The following is a 16740-nucleotide window of genomic DNA, read 5'->3' as shown; positions in this document are numbered from 1 at the left end:
CTTTTTGTGTAACAAAATAGATATAACATTCATTAGCAGATGACAGTGAATATTGTCAACCCTCAAAAACCCATTGTCACCCTCCGCTTGCCTCGGGTGACAATAGTTTTCTCGGGTTGACAATATTCACTGTCACCTGCTATTGAATGTCATTTATATATTGTTACGTCAATCTCAGACTTCAGCTTTTTGGCATTTGCCAAACATTAATTACAGTCCCACAGTTAAAGTGTTTACTGTTATTGATCACTTTACAAGACCATTGTATGTTACAAGCCCAGAATTTGTTTGTTTGTTTGTTTATGTTAAACGGCCCATCGACGGCTGTGGTCATTTAGGGCCATGGAGATTTATTTATTTATTTTATTTTTTTAACAAACATGTGAGTAGCGAAGATAAAATCAGATAAAATGGTTCATTTTAAAAGCATTCGCATTGTATGTGTAGATAATAAAAAATAGAAAAGGGGGTTAAAATAATAAAAGAGATAACGAATAGATGATATGGAATATGTGATATATATATAACGTCAAAAAGGGTAAGGTGGGTTAAAATACATCAGAGTCTATAAAAAAGACTGATGTCTTTCAAATAGTTAAATAATGCCTTTGAATCCACGGAACTGAAAAGTGTTTTCATATCCGGGACTCAAAAGTAGTTATCATGAATGTGTTTAAAATCAGAACATTCTATTAAAAAATGTTCCACTGTAAATGGAGTGTCACATGCGTGGCATGAAGGTATATCTTCAAGCCCAGAAGGACGTATTGCTATAATATATATTGTAATCAAGCTCAAAGCAACATTATGCACATTTCTATAACATTGAAATAATGGTTAAAGCTCTTTAAAGAAACTGTAAAAACTAAGTGTACTGCTTGAGGACAGTGGTCTCTCCACATCATCATAACATATTGTTTGATTTCTAGCTATCGTTGTGATCAAGTAAATGTGTTTGAGGACATTATAGCAGGGACCTCCCCGAAAATAATTTGAGCACCTGGCACACAGCATCCTCTATACTCCAGGGGTTACGCTAACAAGGTCAGTAAACCTTTCAGGTTTTTAGCCAGGCCAGATCTCCAATATATGGTGTGTTTTTTAAACATCATTATGTATTAGTCCAGATAGACAATATACCCTCCAATTTAATTCTTGCAATTATACATTTGGAAAAACTTCCATCAAATGTTTACATCACAATATTTTTGGCTAGAGGCATCATCAGAAATCAAAATAATTTAGGACGGAAAGACAAAAACTTTCACAAATACAAACCCAAAGGTGTGAACAGGTTTGAGGCCCTCCTTAAGATCATCCTGTACACCATGATTACATCTGCATCCTTGAAAGTGGTAAGAAAATAAGTTGATATATTTCTTTCATTAATATTTCCTCATATTTTCAAAAAAACAAACCTTTCCGACTAGCCACCCAAAAGGTATTTGACCTTTCAAATGATGAAAATCTTTCCCCCAGGGCACACCAACTCTCGGCCCCAAAATTAAAGTATAAACTTTTCTTATTTTTATACCAATATTGTGAAAACGGTTACTTTACCATTATTGAGCATTTTTATACCAAAATTGAGAAAAACGGAAGACAAAATTAACACTATCATTCACATATAATTATCACATATTCTATTAAAATATTGAAAGAAAGTTTAAAAACAAGCTTATAGACAAATGAAAGAGCTTGTAAAATAAAGCTATGTACAAAAGACTAGGAAATATAAAGAGAGGATGAAAATAGCATGATAGTAAAGTGTCTGCGTAGGACTTAAGTTACGGTGGTTGTAGGAGCGAGGTATCTATACTAGTTGAGCATGAGCACTACCCGAAACGCAATAGACAATACAATACAAAATAATCTAAAATGTGACAAGGTGTGTACAGGATAAAATACATCTGTATGATGATACTGATATAATTACATGTATTATAAAAATAAATTATTTTTTGTAAAATGTTTGTTAATAAATACTGCTGTTATGTATAAGCAGTATTTGTAAACTGAAGCAGTCTCAGAATATTTTAATACACCCATGTATTCCATTGATTGCAGTAATCCACCTATAATCATTGTCGTCTTTATCTACTTACACCTATATCAAACTTAACATAAACACAGTGTCCGTATATATATACCAAAATCTGTCAGCATCTGTAACACACTTCCCAAATCATGTATATTCTGTTTTGTGATACTTTCTGTGGTCAGTCTCGGAGCAACACTGAACATGTGTATAAGGAGACAGGTAAATCTAACAAATACAGGATGTTTAAAGCTTACCGCTACAACTAACAGTGTCCTTCTGTCTATTTATACAACCTCAAACCATCCAATTGTGCTATTATCGTAATCATTGTTTTCCTCGATTTGAAAGAAGATTCCATCAGAGTATTTTACGATCTATCTCCATGATTTAGCATAGACAACAATATAATCACCCTATAACAAGCTTTCAAATCAACAGAAAAGAAATTCTCGAACTTTACACAAATGTGATATCTCCCATGACCAAACTGATAATCATTTTTTGAATACATTGTATATATCATATAAGCTGTTTCTTCTTTCACTGTACTTTCCTTCATATTTCGCTCTCAAAGACTATGTATATCAATTAATAAGAAAAATAGTTTATCTACACTTCATGTAAGTGTATATAATTTAAACAATATGATTTTTGTAGATATGCAACAATCGCAGAGGGCTAAATCAGATAGTTTAGGTATATAATATACATGTTTGTATGATCAGGCAAAACACAAAATTACCAAAACCTGCTTCATACAAAGCAAATGAAATTCAGTGGATTTATCAACACAGTTCAAACAATCATACACACAAATATGTTTCCATGTTAAGTGTGGAGAACTTAGCTATATGTCAAACTGTGTTATAGCATATATAACCACACACATCCTCTTATAATCTAGCCCTACCCATATAACACAACAACACATCCTCTTATAATCTAGCCCTACCCATATAACACAACAACACATTCTCTTATAATCTAGCCCTACCCATATAACACAACAACACATTCTCTTATAATCTAGCCCTACCCATATAACACAACAACACATTCTCTTATAATCTAGCCCTACCCATATAACACAACAACACATTCTCTTATAATCTAGCCCTACCCATATAACACAACAACACATTCTCTTATAATCTAGCCCTACCCATATAACACAACAACACATTCTCTTATAATCTAGCCCTACCCATATAACACAACAACACATTCTCTTATAATCTAGCCCTACCCATATAACACAACAACACATTCTCTTATAATCTAGCCCTACCCATATAACACAACAACACATTCTCACGTATCCATGGGGTACAGCTACACATGTACACACATGCATATTTCAATTTTCATTAGATGACAACATTATATGAGTTGAGTTTGTTTTGTACAATTAAAATATATGGGAAGGACAGCAACTTTGAAATTAGTTCAAGGAAGCAGAAAATGATAGCCTCCTGGCCCCAGTATCATGAAACAATCTTAGACCCAAGTTTTCGCTTAGCCAGTCACATATGATGTCACTTTTTATGACACTATTTGTAATTCGCTAGGTCAAATTTTAAGACAATTTTAGGCTTAAGACTGTTTTATGATCCTGGGGCCCGGTTAGGATCCAGGGCATTATCGAAGAAACCCTATGTCAAGATCCCGAGACATTTGAATCCTGAAAAATTGCAAATGATCATAAATACAATATTTTGAAAACCGTTAATTGGATAGGGATGAGGAGACCACCTAGCCTAAATATTTAACACTCCATATCTCCTTATCCCTGAGGTGTAACACCCTCGACCACCAGACAATTTTACAAGCAGTAAGTGATGGTACATGATTGTACATTTTCTTGAATATATATACAGATATGTTTAAAACTCGGAGAAGGTATCACAAAAGATGTACTCCGTGACAGCAAATTCAATTCCCCTCTGCAAAATCAAAATATATTTTAAAACACAAGAAAAAAACATAATCTGATATTTTTTTTGCTTCTTGTAGACAAGAAAACAGCAATAATAACACACACAAATGTGTCTCAGTGGATATTGAACACCCTTTTACTTGGGGAGGCCCCCTACACCTTCACCCTCCTTAAACACCACACAACTGTGTGTAACACGACACAGACATAGCTATACAACCCTAAAGCAATATTGTAGGTTCATTTTACCAGGGAAATAACTGTACAAAATGTCCTGTCTTAAACACTTGAGGAATTCTGAAGGAAGGTGTGAAGTCGATGAGTTTGTGAAGTCGATGAGTTTGTGAAGTCCATGAGTTTGTGAAGTCCATGAGTTGGTGAAGTCCATGAGTTGGTGAAGTCGATGAGTTGGTGAAGTCGATGAGTTTGCGAAGTCCATGAGTCTGTGAAGTCCATGAGTTTGTGAAGTTGATGAATTTGTGAACTAATTAACAGTGGACACAAGGATTTCATTTCACACAATTGTATGTATTCACAACAATGATCAAATCATCTGGAGTCGTGTTTTCTCTGTTAATGTCATGCATGACATACAATATTAATTTCTCTGCAGTTATTTTGATTTACAGCATGTATGAAATATTAAAGAATGTTTGTAAACAATCCTAGAATAATAAAAAAATAATAGCATTAAAAACATGAGAGATGAATTTGTTCCATTAGGCTATACATGTATTACATCTTTACCAGAGGCTCATTTTAATGTAAACTTGGAATATATTAAAACACCCTGTTTCATAAACACCATATGTTGCTCTAGGGACCAGAAACTGGTTTTGTTGATGCCTTATAGTATGACAGGAAAGAACAAAGAGTAAACAATATAATCTGTATATTGAAGTGATTATAAAACAGGAACAGTGATTCTCCAGTGGGACTCACCTATATTTTGAGAAGCCACTACTATATACCCTGGTGGCATGATATTTTTGCCACAGCTTATAATCATTCCCCTTTTTTTGCCCTCCATAATGAAGACAAATTTGTCATTACAGTGAACATAGTAAACAACATGACAGACATTGTTATCAAATGTACAGGGTGAAATTAGCACTGGGCGAAAACGGATTTTCCCAGCGTAGGGCGAAACTTTTCGGTATAAAGTATGTATCTCCTATAAGAATGGGACAATTTGAAACAGATGTTCCAGGATCTACCTTAAAAAATCCTAGTACAGGAATTATTGACGAAACACAGATATCCAAAAGTGATCAGTTTCACACTGACAATAAGGTTAAAGTTTCAACTTTAAAGTTTTTGAAATAACATCCTGAAATGATATATCACATCGCTGAGTATATATACTGGAATCTGAAATCACATAGAATTGTGAAAACAATCTCTGATCAGTGAATCTGTTTTTAGAGGAAACATATGATCAATATATTACCTGCATGAAAGCTGCATTACATTTGGAAATTTAATCTAATTCAAAATCACCATCTTGTGGTAGTTGGTCATACTCCACATCGTTGTAAGATGGAAGGAGTCTTCGCCGCGTCGACTCCTCTGTAGTACCGTAGGACATGCCATCCAGCTCTATACTGTCCTCACTGCGTAAAGGCATAAATCCGTTCTGTGAGACAGACATCTTGCTGCACTTGGATGCCAATAGCTGCATTACTATAAACAGCACTGTACAGAACACACTCAGTATCAACACAACATACATCAGGTACATTTTGTTTATCTTTTCAAAAGTATATCCTGTAGCTACAGGAATGATCATCTGACCGAGTGCAGAGCCAGTTACTAGCACTGCAGTGGACTTCCCGGTCATTCGGAAATACTGTTCTGTCCAGGCCAGTCCTGTGGGGAAAATGGACGACATCCCCAGTCCGAGGAATAATGTCCCCAGCCAGAGAATAAAACTGTACTTTTGAACAAAAAAACTTAACATTGTGGCCCCACCTATGACGAGAAAGAGATCAATTATTAACATGCAGTGTGGTTTACAACATCCAGCTATGAAGATAGAAAATCCCCGCCCAGCAGCCAGGGAGCCCCAGAAAATGGCAGTCACAATGGCTCCCTGATTCTTATTCCAATCCATGTACTCCACAGTAAAGGTCATGATGAGACCACCATAGGTCGTCTCCATGCCAATATAAGACAGGAAGAACAGAAACATGACAAGGAGGATGACAAGTCGTACACACGTGTTCTGGACATAGTCCTCCTTCTCCCTCTGAGCTATGAGATCAAGGTCGCCCTTCTTCTTGTCGTAACAGAACAGAATCAGGAAGATGACAGCATTCACCAGTAAAAGTGCCGCTATGATGGTATAGGAGAACTGAATCTTTGACATGTTCTTAACAGACTGGACCATAGTGTTAAACATATCCCCAACTGTCTGAGGTTTTACGGCTGTGCTTGTCTCCATGGTTACAGTAGTGATGTCTGTGACATCTGATTGGTTGACAGCAGTAGATGTTTCCTGAACGTCATCAATATTCAAAAGGCTTTTATTCACGCCAGCACAAAGCAAACAATCAGCTATATCAATGGGAAGAGTTGTGGGTTTAGGGGTTGCAGTAGTTGGTTTAGGAGTTGTAGTAGTTGGTTTTGAAGTTGTTGTAGTTGATTTAGGAGTTGTAGTAGTTGGTTTTGGAGTTGTTGTAGTTGGTTTAGGAGTTGTAGTAGTTGGTTTTGGAGTTGTTGTAGTTGGTTTCGGAGTTGTTGTAGTTGGTTTTGGAGTTGTGGTAGTTGCTTTGAGAATTGAAGTAGTTGTTGTAGCTTGATTTGGTGGTGTAGAAAGTGGAAGGGTAGAGATTGTTGAAATGATTGGTGTAGATTTATCGTTGGTATTATCAACAGATGTACCGTTGAAACTATCATTTAAAGCATTCCCAGAACCCTGACTCACCGTAGTCGGAGTCAAGGTGATGCTTGACTTCTTTGAGTCTGGAGATGACATAGGTGGGACAGGTGGGGCCGCTTTATCACTATCAGTCATATCATCCTTGTTCTTTGCACATCCGCCATCAGCGCAACCTGGTGCAAGAGGTAGATCATTAGCACTTGGCTTCCTGATCTTCACAGTTGTGGTAGTAGGGGCCAGAGTTGTCACACTATCATTACTTTCCATGGACACAGGAGGAGAAGTACTGGTTTTCAGGGACGTCACGAAACTTGAAGAATCATTTAAAGATTTTGTCAGATTTTGACCACTTTTTAAATCTTCACGTTTGATCCTTAAAGATGAACCGTTGTTTATCAGTAGTCTCAATATTTGGCTACCATCTGTGATAGGGTTTGTACTAGAAGTGTTGGCTAGTGAAACTTCATGGAGAAAAGGCTGGGACAACAGTGGTGCAATAAAAGCTCCAATTCCAAAAGCAAAGTGCATGACCTGTATATATGGTGAGCTCCTCTTGCCCCAGATTCTCACACACAGAGCATTCCCACCTGATGATGATAAAAGAAAGCTATTATTACAGATTAAGGAAAGTTGTTATTACACACATAGACATGCTCCCATAACATGTTCAGGAAAACTATTAATGCATGTTAAGAGAGCAAGAAGCTGTAGACAAGTACACGCATCATGACCTCAGGCCTTATGGTTTTGCAAAGAAATTGTTTAAAAGAAAGCTGACATTAGAAAGCGACATACCATCACTTAAGTTTACAGGCACTTTGGCCTAGTGAGTTAAAAGGCAGACCATCAACTTTTGTTCTCTTTAAAACAAATCCTCTATAGCAAAGAAACAAGAGGCCCATGGGCCTTAATGGTCACCAGAGTCCTACAGTATTTATTTTTTGTGGTTGAAATATGTACCAATTTGAGTAAAAAATAGTTAAGTATAACGTTAACTTAAGTTTGAGCTGATCATTCCTAGACAGAGTTTCAGTTAGATCGGCCTATTAGAACTTGCTTTTAAGTTTGAAATAGTTATTTTCAAAAAAGCGGCCGCAGCCAAATTGTATTTCTGATCGACCCGAAAAATAACAACACATTTTCAGGACAATAAGTTGATCATTCCTACCAAGTTTCAGATCAATCGGCCCAGCAGAATTTGACTATAAGTTTGAAATAGTTTTTTCAAAATGGCAGCAGTGGCGGCCATATTGGATTTCTGATAGACCCGAAAAAAAACCCCACTTTGTCAGGACCAGGAGTTGATCATTCCTAGCAAGTTTCAGTTCAATCGGCCCAGCAGAACTTGACTATAAGTTTGAAATAGTTTTTCAAAATGGCGGCTGTGGCGGCCATATTAGATTTCTGATCGACCCGAAAAATAATAACACTTGGTCAGGGTGATGTCGGTAACCTTCCCATGAAATATTAATGAAATCCCTTTGCCAGTATTTCAGCTTAAGTTGAAAATGTAAAATGTTAACCGACGACAACGACGAACGACAACGGACGAAGACGGATAGTAATAGGTCACTTGAGCTAAAGCTCAGGTAACCTAAAAATAAAGCATCATGGTGATTGAGTTTAACGCCTGATATTGAATACATAATTAATAGTATTAACAGGAGAAAGTGATACATACAGCATTTCAGCAGTTTATATAGCTGGTGGTCTAGTGCTGTGTCAGCAATATATAAAGCTGGTGGTCTAGTGCTGTGTCAGTAGTACTATATATACCTGGTAGTTTAGTATTGTGTCAGCAGTACATATAGCTGGTGGTCAAGTATCGTGTCAGCAGTATATATAGCTTGTAGTCTAGTATTGTGTCAGCAGTATATATAGCTGCTAGTCTAGTATTGTGTCAGCAGTATATATAGCTGCTAGTCTTGTATTGTGTCAGCAGTATATATACCTGGTGTTCTTGTATTGTGTCAGCAGTATATATATATATAGCTGCTTGTCTTGTATTGTGTCAGCAGTATATATACCTGGTGGTCTAGTATTGTGTCAGCAGTATATATAGCTGCTAGTCTAGTATTGTGTCAGCAGTATATATACCTGGGGGTCTAGTATTGTGTCAGCAGTATATACCTTGTGGTCTTGTATTGTGTCAGCAGTATATATACCTGGTGATCTTGTATTGTGTCAGCAGTATGTATACCTGGTGGTCTTGTATTGTGTCAGCAGTATATACCTTGTGGTCTTGTATTGTGTCAGCAGTATATATACCTGGTGGTCTTGTATTGTGTCAGCAGTATATATACCTGGTGGTCTAGTATTGTGTCAGTAGTATATACCTGCTAGTCTAGTATTGTGTCAGCAGTATATATACCTGGTGGTCTAGTAGTGTTTCAGCAGTATATACCTGGTGGTCTTGTATTGTGTCAGCAGTATATACCTTGTGGGCTTGTATTGTGTCAGCAGTATATATACCTGGTGGTCTACTATTGTGTCAGTAGTATATACCTGCTAGTCTAGCATTGTGTCAGCAGTATATATACCTGGTGGTCTAGTATTGTGTCAGCAGTATATACCTGGTGGTCTTGTATTGTGTCAGCAGTATGTATAGCTGGTCAGTATATATACAGTGAAACCTCACTTACTCAACTCGCATATCCCAAATACTCCCTATTTCTCAAATAGTTTGCTCGGTCCCGACCATGTTCTTTTATATTCTTTTTAAATTAACCTCAAATTACTTGAACAGCTATTGCTGGAATACCCTTTTTCCTCGAATGCTGATTTATCCTAGACCTTTCAAAACCTTAGTATTGTACCTATCCATTCTTCGAACAGGTAGACACACCAGAATGCCGCATGATATCAACATGCCTCAAGGCATAGGCTGCGGTTCACGCTCATTGTACAGGTGTCTGCCATATGTCAGATAATTAGCGGAATAACAGCAGTATCCTTAGGTTACGGTGCTCTTACCCTGTTGTAACTGCATTATTGTTTTGTGTGCATCGATGATTTGGTAGAAGTGTTAATTCACTGGGTATGTAAAACCATATTTCGGCATGTTAATATTAAGCGGAAATAACATAGCGGATTCTCGACCAAGTTTAAAGATATTCAAAGTTTAATAGGTTGTGATTGTCAATTTCGTTATCAATCAACATTATGATAACAGGGATTAAAGATCTCCTTCTTTTTAAAATGATTGAAGAGTCCCTCTTGTTTTGCTATTTTGTAAAATTAACGTAGCCAATCAAAGTATGGCAAACTAAGTCAAAGAGACAAGTACCTTACACATGCAGCTTTTTATTTCCTTTCTAAATACCAATGGCTATATGATTTCATTGTTCAGCAATTTTATATCTTATTTATATTGCCATCTGTATCAAACTATTTTTTTACTTCTATCATCTACTATCCGCAATATTTGCAGTGCTCGCACTGTCTGTTGTCCCACCTAAAAAAGAAAATAGCAATGTCAGTCAAACCTCGGATTCGTCGAACACAATGTATTCCTTGAACTATTGATCTGGACCCCATGAGTTTGAGTAAGCGAGGTTTTACTGTAGCTGGTGGTCTAGTATTGTGTCAGCAGTATACTAAGTGTCTGGTATAAGTGTAAGCAGTATACCAAGCTAGTATGCCACTAAAGATTATAATCCTTACCTGTATCCAGTACACCCATGGCTATGCCCTGGAGAGAGAACATCACAGCCAGCACTACCAGGGTCAGTGCCCAGGGAATCACACATGTTGCCAGGGAGGCCAGAAACAGTGTTACACACAGCAACAGTTGTTTGTCAAATATGTCAAACAGGAATCCTCCAACAAGGGCCCCTAACAAGTAGCCAACAGAGCGGGCGGTAAACACCAAGGCCATGTGGGTGGTGTCGGACTGAACCCGTTCTCCAAGGTCTATCAGGGTAGGGCCCGGAATGGCAATACACAGACCCTGTCATAACAGTAACAAACACCAGTAAGTGACGGTAATAATATCTTTACAAATAGTTACAGCAGTATCAAAACACCAGTAAGTGAGCAGTAATTATATCTTTACAGACAGTTACAGCAGTAACATAACACCAGTAAGTGACGGTAATAATATCTTTACAAATAGTTACAGCAGTAACAAAACACCAGTAAATGAGCAGTAATTATATCTTTACAGACAGTTACAGCAGTAACATAACCCCAGTAAGTGAGCAGTAATTAGATCTTTACAGACAGTCACAGCAGTAACATAACACCAGAAAGTGAGCAGTAATTATATCTTTACAGAGAGTTACAGCAGTAACATAACATCAGTAAGTGAGCAGTAATTATATATTTACAGACAGTTACAGCAGTAACACAATACAAGTAGGTGATCAGTAATTAGATCTTTACAGACAGGTACAGCAGTAACAAACACCAGTAAGTGACGATAAAAATATCTTTACAAATAGTTACAGCAGTATCAAAACACCAGTAAGTCAGGAGTACTTATATCTTTGCAGACATTTACCGCAGTAACATAATACCAGTAAGTGATCAGTACCCCCCTCTTTACAGACAGTTACAGCAGTAACAGACACCAGTAAGTGACGATAATAATATCTTTACAAATAGGTACAGCAGTATCAAAACACCAGTAAGTTAGCAGTAATTATATCTTTACAGAGAGTTACAGCAGTAACATAACCCCAGTAAGTGAGCAGTAATTATATCTTTACAGACAGTTACAGCAGTAATATAACACCAGTAAGTGATCAGTAATTAGATCTTTACAGAGAGTTACAGCAGTAACATAACACCAGTAAGTGAGCAGTAATTAGATCTTTACAGACAGTTACAGCAGTAATATAATACCAGTTAGTGAGCAGTAATTAGATCTTTACAGACAGTTACAGCAGTAACATAACACCAGTAAGTGAGCAGTGATGACAATAATCAGACTGACTATCCTTACAGTAAGTATTCTGAACTCCAGTTAAATTTATAGGACACCTAAACTTACCAAGCTAAAGAATGCCAATGAGAGACAGAGTATCTTGATCATACTCTGACACCATACTGATGACCTTGACCTCTTCTGTTTATTGTCAAGGAGACCTGCCTCATCAAACGTCACCTCCTCTTCCTCCACGTCATGCATCATGATTGGCAATTGTTTTTATACTATTTGGCAGTTGTATCTTTATCTAAAATAATTCATCTGAAACAAAAGTGATTGTCTTACTCATTATGTAAGTAAAAGATGATTGTAAGCTTAAAGCTTCAATACAGTGCCTCAACACACATATTTTATAACTGATCAAGTATACATGAATGACAATGTCCAGTCCAACAGGTCAGGAAAGATGCTTTGTTTGAAGGGAAATGTATCATTTGTAAGATGGAATAGGGCAGGCTACAAAATAAAGGTAAATTCAGGATACAGTATGTTTATGGTGAGCTAAGGAAAGTCATGTTTATATAAAGTATGTTGTATCAAAGGGAAGTACAGTCTATTAGATCAACTGTATATACCAATATATAATTGACATAACAAACTCAAATCTGTTAAACCACAATATAAACTCCACCCTGAGCCCAAAGAAACTTACAATAAACTTTGACATCGTTTTGCAAGGTGTCAGGTCGTTTCGCAGTAAGTTGTTTTACCCTAAAAATATTTTTAAGGGTAAAATTGTTTTAGTCATATTTAGTTGTGTATGGCTAATATAGAATTTAGACAGAAAAAGGATGAAGATATATTAATATATAATAAACTTGACATGACATCGTCATGGCATACAAGCACAAATGTAACTCAAAAGGACTGCCACTTTATTTTACTTTTCACTCGGCCTAGCTCAGGTCTAAGTATGGATAGCATTACTGAAACAAATATGTTCTATTTTTACAGAACAACCATGCATGTTAGGATATTGTTGTAATTTCTTCTGCCTATTGCTACTACTTGTCGAATTATTAATCTTCATATTGACAAACAGCAAGGGCTGGCAAAGAGAGTAAATGTTATACGACTTTCCGTCTAAATGAACCGGTATACTGATCTAAGGCAAAATATATCCAAATGGGTTTTCATTGTAAGGTTTTAGACGAAAAATATCCTGTATGGCTCAAAACAAAAGTTGTGTTTATGTGGAAATCGGAGGCTACGGAACATCAAACCGAGACAGTCTAGAGATTATAACGCCGGAAACAGACTCGCGTCTGGGTTCCCAGAGATTTACACGTACATGTACGTAGGCTATGTATGTCAGTAACGTTATTATTAGCTGTGCTCATATAAGTACGCAACGAATCGAAATCAGTCAACTAATTACGAGTTAAATATTGTAAGTAATGGATAAATCATCACACCATATATACACCTTTCCCTGACACCAACCAATACATAATTTGTTTACCATTTATGACAGGACTTGTTGACTGAGGATACCGACAGCTCACCGTCACGTTATTTCATGATCAGATAAAAGCTTTATTCTAACGTGATGGCACGCTGGAGCCTTCTACAAGAGTTTCATATACGCTGATGAGCCCATATATCATTGCAAAATGCTATGAAATGAACAAATTCTTGTACTGAATTTACTAACTATCTTGAATTTAGTAATCGTTAATTTATATTAACATGCTTTCGGAGATATCGAAATATATCCAAAACACTATTTCATTCTAAACGAAAATAAATTATTTTCATTATGGATTTCTTACCATTACAGATTCCAACCAGTTTGTTCAAATGTTCAATCAGAGACGTATATTACAGAGATTGGCAACTTGCTCTTTACCTTACCATTGGTCCGGCAGAGCGTATATATTACTAATGGCTTTATATGTCTCTGGTTGAGTTAATAAAAATATATTAAAGTTTAAAAAACCGTTGAAAACTTTACATGAGTCAGAGACGTATACATTACTGCCACAGATTTGATCAAAGTCCGTGGGTAATATCACGGACTTAGATAACAATGGTAATATCTCATCTTAACAGTAACATGTATGTATGTCACGGCAGAGACGTTCACAACACCCCCTCCAAATTAATTTAATAATTCATAATTTTGTATTTCATATGATTACATCTAACTTTTATTTGCAAATGATCGCGATGAAAAACGCGGTACTGTGTCTCAGCATTGGACTTTTTCGGACGATTATCGTGTGAAGATAAGAATGGACATACATATTTCCAATCAGATGACTGAAGAAAGTTAGGATACTCTTTTTAATTATTTACGTTACCGTTCACCGATCTACTGAACCACGGACTTAGATGGCCAATCTAATTCCGTGACTGAACCAAGCTCTACCTATCATGAGACAGACTTAACAAGACACAAGGACGTTATTCAAAGAAAGTGTAGACTAAATTGATGCACATTAATTTTTTTATGTTTCAAAACTCCCAAAGAAAGTGTCCGAATAGATGATATGTCTCTGGTTCGATGATTGACTGATGACAATTTCGTAATCCGTTCTTGACATTTGTTACCTCAGAGACGTGCTGATGATTTTAGTCTCCAAGTTTCATTGGCAAGATAAACATTTACGTGTAATTTACTTGTAGTCAATTATCCACTCTAATTGTCAACCCGGACACGCGACCCCAAACAGTATACGTGTGTGTTCACCACGGGAGGGTGGTGTCACCGATAAGGCGTGGCTTTTACCTTCGGCGGTAATTGGCTCGTTTATCTGGTGATTGATGGCTTTAGAAAATTGCAGACTGACGGTATAATTTGCGGGCTTCTTCTCGTTTCCCCCACTTTTTAAAATAACATGGGGGGAAGAATGTTGTTAGAAGGATTATAGTTTGTTTCTAAGTAGTATGGGCAGTATTTACCTGTGTTTTTACCTGTTTTTACCTGGGTTTACCTGGGTTTTTACCTGTGGTTAACCCTTCTATCTAAGGTGGTGTTTTATCATATTTAATTTAATAATACATTATACAAGTTTTTTCAGATTTGTAATGACAAATATCAAAATTAAAATTATTTAAATATTAATCGTATATATAAATATATATATTCAGTATTAAATATATCTATTGTGTAGTCCTTGTGCTGCTGATATGATAAGATGAAATGTGTTATTTCATTTTCTAGTACATTTACTTTAAATAACCTTTATCATTGTAACATTTAATAAGATGCCTACATTACTTTGTACAAAATGTAAGAATGTAATGTGTGACTGAGAGTGTGGTGTTTAACAGTTAATTAATCAGTTAATCAATCAAAATTCCTAGATGTTATAAGTATCTTATAACTATCATAAAAATCATTGAACATCTATAATTATCCAAGCTATCATTTCCATCCAGGTGAGCTAAAAGTGATCACGGCCTATGCTAATTACTGAGATGATGATGCGTGTTACCATTATTTAAGCACTCCTTAATTTGTATATATATATAGCAAACAATCATTCTGGGGCAGTCATATCCAACTGTACAGCTCAAGCAGTATTGCAGTGTTAAGAACAACAGAGGTGAGAGGGCCTACTGGACCTGTGTTGATGCCACCTGCCCTGCCACACTGACTACACTAAATGATATTCCAGTACGGTTTGGACAACGCCAGCACACCCAGACCATGCCAACGTCATCGCCAGAGAGATTATGAAGAAGAAGGTTCACCATGTGTATACATCCGAACATCTTCGCCATCATTAGAGTGTTCCAGGAGATTCAGGCAGCCAACGAGATCAACAGGATACAACGAGATGCAGGAGGAGTCAACAGACCACGTGAGAAACGATACCGAAACAGGAGCGCCTTGAGAACCAGACGATGGATCTTATGGAGTACGCCAATGCAGCATCACATCTCTTACATTTGTGATAGATAGCAACAAAATTGTGTGTCTTTTGGCTGTTGGACATGAACTTTAAATTGGAGATATGATATAAATTTGAGGGGGGGGGGCAATTTGAGATTTCTATTACTAAACGTTACTATTCTTAATATGTGAATATTGTTAATGTATTTGTATTGTGTGATTAGTAAATGTAATTTACAGTTTATATTGATGGATTTAAATTCTTAACATGTTTTGAAATGTAATGTTAAACTTGTCTTGTATTTGGTGGCCTAAACTTTGTAATATAAATTAATATAATTAATATGCATTGACGGTTGTATGTTTAAAAATTGTAATATAATTGAAATGTAATCATTATGTATAAGTAGTGAAATACTCGATTGTGAACTCTTATGTAGTGCTGTTTTATTCTATATTATCTGTTTAAAAGTGTAATGTAAATATTTGACTGTAAACTCTACATATGTATAAGTGTCAAAATATATCGATTATAAATAAAGATATTTGAACCCAAAAAAAGTATTAAAACCTTATTTATTATACCCAACATATACAACAAAGCTACATGTCACACAGNCCACGGGGCCGGCGGGGGGGGGGGGGGGGGGGGGAGTATGAAACAGACTATAATTGGTTTGCAAATGTCTTCCTAAATCAACACTTTCCTTTGTTATATAAAAAGTGGGGGAAACGAGAACACCCCCACTTGCGTACGTTTCAAGACTATGAACAAGGAGACGGAGTTTAGAATAGTCCCGGGTTACAGAATAGTCCCGGTGTCATATAAAATTTTCATCCCCCATAAAATACTCATCCGGATGAGTATTTAATGCATTAAATACTCATCCCCCCCATAAAATATTCATCCCCCCTAAAATTTATCAAAACTTTTTACATATATACAAAATGTATAGCATTATTACATCATGTTACCTGTAATACATGGTTCCTATATGTCTATCCAGGTAATTATAATACACAGGGTGTCACCTGTGGGAGCTTGGGCCCTAGGGGCTACTGTTGCCTGGTGACAACATACAGGTGTGGTCAAGATCAGCTGTGAATAAGT

The 16740-nt window shown here is 36.5% G+C and overlaps 1 protein-coding gene across 1 annotated transcript; it reads right to left on the bottom strand.

Annotated features, from left to right (window-relative positions):
- Nucleotides 1-674: 674 nt before the first annotated feature.
- Nucleotides 675-13307, bottom strand: LOC110450271 (sodium-dependent glucose transporter 1-like). Its single transcript, XM_021497725.1, has 4 exons — nucleotides 13251-13307; nucleotides 11852-12049; nucleotides 10522-10807; nucleotides 675-7445 (listed from the first exon to the last, which is right to left on the bottom strand). The coding sequence occupies exons 2-4, from the start codon at nucleotides 11990-11992 to the stop codon at nucleotides 5458-5460; spliced, it is 2415 nt and encodes an 804-aa protein (XP_021353400.1). The 5' UTR covers nucleotides 11993-12049; nucleotides 13251-13307; the 3' UTR covers nucleotides 675-5457.
- Between the last annotated feature and the right edge of the window lie 3433 nt (nucleotides 13308-16740).

The sequence above is a fragment of the Mizuhopecten yessoensis genome, unplaced genomic scaffold (assembly GCF_002113885.1).
Source record: "Mizuhopecten yessoensis strain PY_sf001 unplaced genomic scaffold, ASM211388v2 scaffold5141, whole genome shotgun sequence".
NCBI lineage: Eukaryota > Metazoa > Mollusca > Bivalvia > Pectinida > Pectinidae > Mizuhopecten > Mizuhopecten yessoensis.
Note: the sequence above shows the minus strand (reverse complement) of the source record. Positions and strands in the feature narration are given on the sequence as shown.

What these genes read in the sequence shown, in the direction of transcription:
- LOC110450271 (XM_021497725.1), bottom strand. Translation starts at nt 11,992, where the DNA reads ATGATGCATGACGTGGAGGAAGAGGAGGTGACGTTTGATGAGGCAGGT. An exon ending in CATTGGCATTCTTTAGCTTG is followed by an intron (nt 10,808 to 11,851) that starts GTAAGTTTAGGT and finishes CTGTTATGACAG; the next exon opens with GGTCTGTGTATTGCCATTCC. An exon ending in CATGGGTGTACTGGATACAG is followed by an intron (nt 7,446 to 10,521) that starts GTAAGGATTATA and finishes TATCATCATCAG; the next exon opens with GTGGGAATGCTCTGTGTGTG.